General features: G+C 35.2%; 1 protein-coding gene across 2 annotated transcripts; it reads right to left on the bottom strand.

Moving 5' to 3' along the window:
* On the bottom strand, window positions 1–9,364 carry LOC110657836 (uncharacterized). 2 transcript variants are annotated; one of them, XM_021815226.2, is made up of 12 exons: window positions 8,943–9,364; window positions 8,619–8,822; window positions 7,606–7,751; window positions 7,043–7,311; window positions 6,116–6,204; window positions 4,757–4,904; window positions 4,236–4,675; window positions 3,187–3,701; window positions 3,018–3,078; window positions 2,629–2,907; window positions 1,493–1,754; window positions 1–671 (listed from the first exon to the last, which is right to left on the bottom strand). In XM_021815226.2, exons 1-12 carry the CDS (start codon window positions 9,318–9,320, stop codon window positions 343–345), a joined length of 3,120 nt encoding a protein of 1,039 aa, XP_021670918.2. In that variant the 5' UTR covers window positions 9,321–9,364; the 3' UTR covers window positions 1–342. The 2 variants fall into 2 exon arrangements, with proteins under 2 accessions (XP_021670918.2, XP_021670919.2); XM_021815227.2 differs by having other exon boundaries at window positions 6,116–6,201.
* Between the last annotated feature and the right edge of the window lie 546 nt (window positions 9,365–9,910).

Raw genomic sequence — 9,910 nt, 5'->3', positions numbered from 1 at the left:
TGACCCTAAACCCCCATCCATAGATGTAAATGGTGATCAAACTTTACATCACTAGCAAGAACGGTAACCGCTTTGCCATTTGGACCGGAGTAATACTCTTTAACTTGGCATAATGTGTGGTACAGAATTGTGGAATTCTTGAAGACATTTGGGTGAAGTTTAACGCAAGTACAATATCATTTTTTGGGCTTATTATACAAGTAGTATACCCAACTCCACCCCAAAAAACATTCACTATTATATACAAAACATCAAGGTTAACGAGGAGACGGACAGGCTTACAACAATACATTATGGTGACTGAGAAAGCACAGCATCTGCAGAGGAATCTGTAAATTTCGGTCATTCAGTATATTGGTCAGAGTCATCAGAATCCTCCTCTGATATTACCTCTGAACCTTCTTCTTCATCATCATTTTCATCTATCCTAACTCTGCCACCAGTCATCTTGCTTAGGGCTGCAGTCTTGCTTGCCCTCTGTGACCGAACTGAAGTGCCATTAAAGGTTTGAACAACAGTGGTCGATGAAGTTTCTTCATCAGAAGAAGTCTGTTCGTCACACATTGCTCGTCTTCTGGTGCGGGTTCGTTTAGATGATTGTAGTGGGGCTGGTGTTTGTGGCACAGCATCACAGCTATCAACATCCAAGTTAAAGTCCAATTCCAACTTCCCTAAAAATAAACACTAGTTAAGGAAAGCTGAGAAAGCATGCCAAATAAGTAGAATACATCAAAAACTAATTTAACGAACAGAGTACATTATGTACTTCCAACTGAAACAACAGCAGATACATGCAGACTTTCCATTACATGGAAAATTTATCAGATTACAAAAATAAATTCAATTTCATATAGTAATTCATATCAGGCTAGCTGTTGACATATGAAAGGACTATGATGCAAGTAGAAACAGAAAATGCAGATGCAAGTCATCATTAATCCTTCTTTCTGGACAAGATGCAAGTGTGTTTCAAATTATTATAATTTTTCTGCTTCAAACTTTTATTCTTTTTCTATGGGCCCAAGTTCAGCCATGGACATTAAAACTTATCATTGAATTTCAGCGAACTGACTTTAATTCAATAATATCACTATGGTCAGACTTTTATAGAGATTTTAGCCAATTTTTCAGTGTTGACTAAATAAAAGAAAGTCCTATGGGAAATTTTTATTTATAAAAATATATTAGAAAGCTTAAATCAGTTATCATGCCAAAAATTTCTACTGAAATTCAACCAAAATCTAGCAAAAGTAACCTCACTGAAACAAAACCAAAGTCAAATGATTTTGCTAATATAAATTGTATGCAGTTACTGTTCTGAAATTTGTGATCAGTTCAAAGACCATGGATAAAATTAACATTCCTTACATGTTTTTTTCTATCATTATGTACTAATAATTACAATATATATATATATATATATATATATATATATATATATATATATGTGTGTGTGTGTGTGTGTGTAATCTCAGGAAAAAGAAAAGGTTACCCAAAATCTGATTAGCTTGATCTTGCGACAATTCCTCATCTGGTTGTTTATCTAATGACTTGAGGCGTTCAACCATCTGCTTCAATTCCTTTACAAGATCTTTCTCTGCTGATATGGATTCAGCCACACGATTCAAAAGCCTTCTCATTAATTTTATTGCTTCTTGTTCTGATAAACGAAAACGAAGCAAGACGAGTATCCTGCTTAATGCTGAGATGTATGACTTCTCAGCAGGTGTCTTCTTAATAGCAAAGCTTGCCACCTTAACAAAGCACAAGAATAACAAAATAAGATATTAGAAGATAATCAAGCAATATTTAACAAAGTATCCCTTTGCAAATAATATCCATCAAAACTAGGGTCTTATATTGTAATCAGCACACATAGTCTAACCGCAAAAATACACCACTCAAAGAGATCACCATCACTGAAGGATTCTGACCAGCAAAACACCACTATTTAGTAAACAAATTCCATTACTTTTTCAACTCAATAAAACCTTTTGATAAAAATGGTATCCAGCAGCTTTAATTAACCATGATATAGGCATGTTTCACTCAGTATTTAACCACAGATCTAGCATAGTTCTGTAATATTTAAGGTATACACTTGTTGAAGATGTTTTAGTTTTCTTTTGCCTGAAACTAAGGAACTCAGCTATTTTATTTCCTGGCATCTACCGTGTATTATTCAGGGAGAAAAAAAGTTTTCAACTAAAACACTCACACCTAGAGGCATACTAACAAAGTTTTAACTGTTTCCAAATTTGTCGTCACAAGGTCTAAGGTGTCAAATGAGAAAGCGTCCACATACTTTACACCAGAGCATGAATTACAAATAGATGTACTAACTCCAGCTGTATAAGCTTCATCAAGAACCCTAATATAAGATAAACATATATTGCTAATAATACCTTTATGACACCCACCCCACATTCATCATCAAGTCTACACTTACATACTCAAACAACCTACCTTAACTGGAATTAAGGAATATCCAGAGAGATTAATGCATAAATAATAATCACAGCTTCAGAACATGGAAAAATGAATAAAGTTATACTCTTCAAAGTTTACCATTAACAATTTTCTGGAACCAATGTTATACAGTAATAAAAGTTTTGGTTGCAAAGTCACCTCAGCAGCTATGCATATTGCAAGTCCCTCCTCTCCACAATCAAATGAAGGTTGCAAAGTGCTGTCTATAGTTTCTGGTAATTCTGTACTGCCATTTTCATCCTCAATTTTAGTTTGTTTAGCAAACAAGGGGGCCTGCATCATTTGCAGCATAAATCGTGATGCTTGGACTGCCCGCTTACGCATATTTGAGACCAAAGAGGCAGCACCTCCAGCATTTCCATAGATGCCTGGCCACATTGAACGCATGACTGGAACAAAAGCCTTGGACAAACATTTCTGCATTTGCAGAATTGAATATTTATGAAAATGACATACAAAAAGACATATTCATAAAATTATCCCCTTAAATATGCAATGTAAGAAACAATCAGATCCTAAATTCTTGCCTTATGATTAACTGAGAGGGAAGGATAATGCTCAAAGAACACAGACAAACACTGCTTTAACCTGTTGAAAGAAAAAAAAAAAAAAAGAAAAATAGAAAAAAGTTAACAGTTACCCTTAGATAAAAATAATAATATGATCATCAAAAAGCAATGGACACAAAAATTCCACCTCTGCAGGTCTTTTGTTTCATTGCTGAAATACAAAATAATGAGCTTGGCTAAGATTTGAGGATGTAAAGAGGTTGGTATGCTTGGATACTTCTCACTAAGAAGAAGAATTTTAGCAAAACCCTCACCAAGAATGGCTTGCACTGTCTCAGTTTCATCAAATTCTACAGATTTTACCCAATCATTTCTGCCAAGACCAGCATATAACAGATCAAGCAATTCAATATTTAAATTCTCATCGGCATCAGAAATGTTTACAGCATTAAATGCCTTCTTGCTATCCTGAAATCCAGATACATTCTCCTGCCCCAGTGCCTGGTCAATTTCTTGGGGGCCATGCCACATGGCAAGATCAATTAATGCCTTACATGCCATTGTACTAATTGGAGCAAGACCCCTAGCAAAAGAAATCTTCAGCTGCTTCACTAATTCTCCACTTGGCTTCTTCTCTAACAAGCCAAACAGGCCAAGACACCTGATGGCAACCCTCTGCACATCCAAGTGAACATGTTTTGCCTGCATCCATATTTTAGCAAAATAATTAATATCCTCTAAACATTATATGTACAGTATGAATTGGACATATACATGTCCAGAATAAGTTCACACCTATTCTAAAAGACAATTCTAGGTTGCTGCACAAAGAAGAAAAAAACTTAAAAAAAAATATATTCTTCATCTAAGATCTATTCTATAATCTCTTTGCTTTCCCATAGCCTATTTATGTCATACCAGCACAAAGTTGATAATCTTGGCAAGATTACATTAGACAAATAACACAATTTGCCAGTTGAAATGGATGAAAGAAAAAAAAAGCATTGCCTTCTATAATCTGATTTAAATGCAGACACAATACACATCAGGCACTCATTTCAACATCCATTCATCATATAATAGAACTCAACTCAACAAAGCCTTAATCTCAAACAAGTTAGGGCCAAGTCCCAATTGTCAAGATCTCAAGAATTTCTATGGGCATGACTTGGTGAAAAGAAGGGCGTAGAAAAAGGGAAGAAAAAGAAAAGAGCAGGAAGTGCTATATATTCACACCCCAGGAAGCAATAAAGATTGCAGCAGTTCAGAAGGTTCAATAGCTTTCCCTTGAAGCCGGTGCAATGATTTTGAGTTTTCCAAGAGAAGACCAGTAACAGCCAGGCAGTGCATCCATTGCATGAAATCTGCTGTTCTCTCCCTGCAAGGACGAGCCAGCTCTTCAATCACCCCAACAACTACTTCTTCAAATTCACCAGTAGCAGCGTGCACTTTCCTAGCTAAACTAGATACTGCATTAGCCCACTCTTTGTCACCACCAAGGTTTATGCCATCACCTATGACAACCTGGTTTCCTTCATCATCCACCTCATGATCAAGTGGCTTGTGCAATAATTCCTGCACAAATGAACTAGCAACTTTCCTGCTTGTAGAATCAGAATAATCAAGCATTGCACCAAGCAATAATAACTGCCGAGATGCAAAATGATAATTTGCTCCTGAAAATATTAAGCTCAAATAAGAATATGCAGTAGTAATGTAACATACAAAACTCATTTAAACCATAGGATGCTACTCACCAGCATCTATATGAGCTTTGACCAAAACTATGTAATCAGAAACTGTTGCAGGAAGTATCCTTTCTAGAAGGTCATTTTTATCTGAAGCCTCGGCTGCATATAATGCAGCCTCGGTGCCCATTGTAGTGGCAGCGTCAGAGCCTTTTTCCTGTTCAAACACATTTTAATCAAAGGCATATTCAGAATGATATTTCAATCAATACAAGTATATCTACAGAATCAGACGTCAAACAAATTAGCCAAAAAGACGAAGAAAAACTTTTATGGAAATTTATAACTAAAAATAGAAATGAATATTGTGGCTTATATTTAAGACCTTCAGAAAAAGATTTTAGAATAACTTCATGGGAACTAACGTTGTTATCGAATGATTCAAACCAATCGTCACAAGGTGGTCAGATATAGATATAAGGGCACAGCTACAACCATGTATTTCACTAAAGAAAATAATAACCTTCAGCAGAATGGACAATTATTTGATGCCCAAAAAAAGAAGCAAATCAAAAAGGTCAGTACATAGCTTTGTTTTTCTGTTTGCCAATATTCAGATTCAGGCATCAGATCTAGATGCAGCCATGTTCCAATAGAGAAATCTTAAAGAAGTACTCAATACTGATATCTTTTTGCATCCCCTGATTCTTAATATTTGGGTGTCCAGATTTCTGCTCCCAAAAAATTCTAAGACAAATATCAACAAAGAAACCTATGATTGGCACCTTCAAGTGTCATATGTTAGGAACAGGGTAGAACTAACTAATTAAAACCAACAAAGCAATGGAGGCTATCAGCCAAGAACTTTCATCTAATTGTCAAGACCTAACATCAGATAAACTAGCAAGGTAGCACCTTGACTGATTATTCAAAACATATTTGAGATGCAAATGTATTTCTTAAATTCACGAGTTCTTCTGACCATAAGCATAAATGTGTTCCCTTGTCGGCCTTAACTCTTAAGGTATAAGATGCAATTGAAATTCAGAAAGTTTGTAACTACATATTCTACAGTATTATGAACACTCCAGTAACAGACATTCACTTATCAAGAACTCAAATTGAAAGCTGAAGAACAAAAAAGTTGAGATCTACTAAGCCTATGATGTTACTAACTATTAATTAGCATCCCAAATTTTTTCTATAACACAGTGATAGAAGTGGTCCAAGGAAAGAGAAATAAAAAGACTACCACTTTGCTAATCAGCGTTTTTCAGGAAGAAACCTTTAAATATCAAAATAAGTTTCCCTATTTGTCACTCCCCATCATCCTCCAAACAATAAGTTAAAAAGAAATCAAGAAGAAATACAAATAACATTCAAAAGAAAACAGTCAAATAAACAAATCAAAACTCACAACAGGCTTACTTGTGCTTCTTTCTGCAAGTGCTTGCACAAAGTCTTCCAATAAAGTGCAAATTCCGGCTCCATTAGATGGATGCTTCCATTGTAGTCTGCTGATTGGTGTCATAAACATCAGAAACCATTAGGATGCTGGTTAACAAAAGAAGCCATGAAAACAATGAATCCTGAACGTGTAAATAAGCATGTCTTTAAGCAGCTACACTCTAGAGGAATCCATTTACCGTTTAAGCCTTTTAGGCAACTCTCTAGCTTAGAAATCACTAACAAGTAAGAGACAACATACAAGGAAGTAAGGAACCACAAACAAAAACATTAATTAAGAGTGTTTGCTGAGTAAAAATAACAATTCCTTAACACATCATCAGTGATTGGGATTTCAATAACCTATTCCCACATTTGACTAGAAAACTATAAAGAAAGGGGAGAAACTATTGTACACTGTAAATTCTTCTCTCCAATGACCTCAAAAAACTCCAATAACCCCCTCCAAACTATCATATCTTATATCACCTAGTGAGGAAGTGCTGAATTTAATCAAACAAATTTCAACTTCATAGCTTGACGGGAGTATAATCAAAATAAAGTCAGCCAATTCTTCTACTATGCCTCAGCATGCAATTTGACTTGCAGGTATCTGAAAGCAGACAATATTCCATTTTCCATCTGTAGAATTCTATCTAAAGAAATTTAACTGTCAGAATTTCAAGATTTTTTTTTTCCTAGAAAGCTATCAACTTGATTTTCCATGTTATGGATGTTGATGAATTAAATACAAATTTTCAACAAAACTGATGATGCAAGCTGCAACCTCATCCCACTCAAGCATTAGAATAGAAAATGGGAAAAAACGATCATAAGTTCATCAAAGAAGAATGAAAGAGAAAAGTGCCAGGGCAACCATTTGAGCAAAAATTGAAAAGCTCCACTAACCTTCAATTTCACTAATTGTGGATGATATACACTGACGAATACTTTGACCGTCATGTAACTTCACTAATCCATCTTGTAACAAGGCAACCATAACAGATTCCCCAACAGATTCATAGGTTTCAACATCAAGGTACTTGAGAAGTCCTACAGGGTCATCGTTGCAGCACTTGGAAAGCCACTCATCTCTCATTAACTTTAAACATTCTTTTGAAACAGCTACAGAACGATCTGCCAGGCCTCTCTGAAGAATTACTGTCCTGAGTTTTATGCTGTCACAAAAAGTGGGAAATTCCAAATGATAAACATTAAACGTGTTATCAACATATCATAGTGTAGAAAACTGTAAATAGGCCTGGAGATAGACCATTGCTTAAAAGTTAAAACCTTGCAATCAAACAATGACTAGACATTAGATCATGTAATCTAATGCTGAAATGAAACATTGTACAAATAACAACTGTTCTATATGAAAGTTGTCATGCTTTCATAAACAAGAGCAACATAAACATTTTCAAAGAGTGCATTTGTTGTAGAACATTTCTGTAACTACAAAATCATTTCACCTGAGACTTTGAAGGGGAAATTTATCAGCTAGAATGCAGTATGCAGCTTTGCGAACTGACTCACTCACATCCAGAGTGCAATTGACAATAGCTAGTGAGGTTGCATTTGAAGGTGGCAAAGCTAATACAATTGTTTTACGAACCTCCTGCAAACATGCTGCCGTTAAACTTGCAAATTTCAACTAGGAAATTTCCTCTAGAGATTTCAGTCACTATAATATGCTGCTTGATAAGTATAATAAAACATATGATAAATTCATAATTTCATATTGTTTAATTCAGAGCTTTACATGATAAAATTCCATCCATTTTAGAAACACTTTTCTTGCCTTCTTCATAATTTTGAAGAAAAGGGAAAAAGAATTGATTGTGTGCTTAGTGAGTTAAACCAAGACTTCACTAAACCACAAAAGGACTCAAGCAATTTGCACTGAAATATGATTTATGAGATAACAAAAAGAAAAAAATATGCATTATGGCATGGAATGGAAATAGAAAGGGGTCAAAACAATATCAAGACATTGAAGCATCATTCATATATGGTTAATTATCTGTTGACTGACAGTTTTGAACAATAAGAACTCGCAATTCCTGTCTTTGAGAAAGGATCATGATTTTTTTTATTCACTAAATAAATGAACTAATAACTTGTATAGTCACATAAGAAGGACAAATTTTCCTTCCAACGCACAAATCAGGAGAAAAATGAAGATATACACCTAAGATAAGAGTGATGACAAGTTCAGACACAGAGAGAGTAATGGTTTCATCTCATGTTGAAAATCATTACAAACCAAGCAATAGATTAGAAAAAAACCAAAATGCTTAAGAAAGCCCATGAATATGTGAGAGTGAATTGTGATCGTCAGGTATCTTATTCCGCTTCCAATACTTTGTATCTCACTCATGAACTTTTTGGAGAATGCATGAGCTTTCTAAGAAAATGCTGGAATAAAAATTCCCAAAATTAGAACCTATAAAATTGCATTCATGAGAATCAATAGGAAACTTACGGCATTCTGCTCTAACGGAAGAGCACTGAGAAATAAATCAAGGATGTCACTGTTCTCTGTATCGTTTGCAAATCGGGACAGTGCTCTAACTGCAAAAGTACGAATAACAGGAACCTTGTCCCCCATCCGTACTTTCATGCTCTCTATTATCTCATCCCATAGATCATCGCTTACTTCTGCGTCATCCGGCAAACGCATTATGATCTACAAAAGCGAATATGATCATTACAAAGAGATGAAAGTATGAGAAATTTATTGCTTACAAAACTGACTCATATTTTTTTCCTATAATCAAAGAAACGAAATAAAAATAATGTAAATTACGTCAGAGATAATCTGACAAGCTCTAAATCTAGCGGTCTTGTTGGCAGACATGGCAGCAACTAGTAGAAACTTCAAAAACTCCCCAAGAAACTCATCGCGAGCGGAGGAGTTGTTGGAGTCACGAGCGCTGGTGAAGACTGAGACGAAGCGCACGACGCGTTCTGTAGAGGTGGTGCGGCGCTGGATTTGGAAAAGAGGGATCAGGGTTTTGAAGAAGAGAGCAGCAAATTGGAGAGAAGACGGAGATTTTGAACGGAGAGTGGAGATCTCTTTAAGCTTTCGGATGTGTGTGGCGTTTGAGGCCTTGACTTCGTCGAGGATTTTGGCGATTTTTCGCAATAGTTGCTTGTCTTCCTCCGTAGACTCCATTTCTCTCATCTCTTTCTCTGCACTTTCTGTATCTTCAGCTGTAGATCTGCCTGGCGCTTTGGCTTCTTTATATTCGTTTTTTGAATTCGAGGAGCGGGAGTTTCCGGAAATTTTATGGTGGGCCTGGGCTTGATTAATTTTTTATTTTACATGTTATTAAAAATATATGAACTGAAATTTAGACACCATTTAAAATCGCACCAAATATCTTGTACTTGTTGTTGGGCCGAACAAATTTTGTTAGGTTTGGGTTTCGTTTCACAGCTTTTATTGAGGCTTGGACTTTATTTTCTATGGTCCACTATACAAAATATATAAAAAGAAAACAAATTTTTTCTAATCATTATTATTATTATTGACTAAACTACACAGTAAAAGGTATTAATTTCTTCTCATTTTCATAAGACATTATGCCATTTAATGTGATTGAAATCTAAAATCTTCAATGGAGATCTTAAACCTTTACCATTGAAATGTCTCTTTAGAATAAATCCTCAATTCTCGATGGTACTTGGAATCGGAATTAATTTTCATCTATATTATCACACAAAACAAGCACTTTAGTTGATTTTTTCTTTTGCATATAATATATATATGCA

The sequence above is a fragment of the Hevea brasiliensis genome, chromosome 9, assembly GCF_030052815.1.
Source record: "Hevea brasiliensis isolate MT/VB/25A 57/8 chromosome 9, ASM3005281v1, whole genome shotgun sequence".
Taxonomy (NCBI): Eukaryota; Viridiplantae; Streptophyta; class Magnoliopsida; order Malpighiales; family Euphorbiaceae; genus Hevea; species Hevea brasiliensis.
The sequence above is the reverse complement of the archived record's forward strand: the minus strand, read 5'-3'. Positions and strand labels throughout refer to the sequence as shown.

Bases quoted from the DNA above. Each gene is read 5' to 3' on its own strand.
- LOC110657836 (XM_021815226.2), bottom strand. From the start codon at position 9,320: ATGAGAGAAATGGAGTCTACGGAGGAAGACAAGCAACTATTGCGAAAA. The intron at 7,312-7,605 runs GTGAAATGATTT...TTTTTGTGACAG, and splicing joins TTTCCCCTTCAAAGTCTCAG to CATAAAACTCAGGACAGTAA. The intron at 672-1,492 runs GTAACCTTTTCT...GTTTATTTTTAG, and splicing joins TCAAGCTAATCAGATTTTGG to GGAAGTTGGAATTGGACTTT.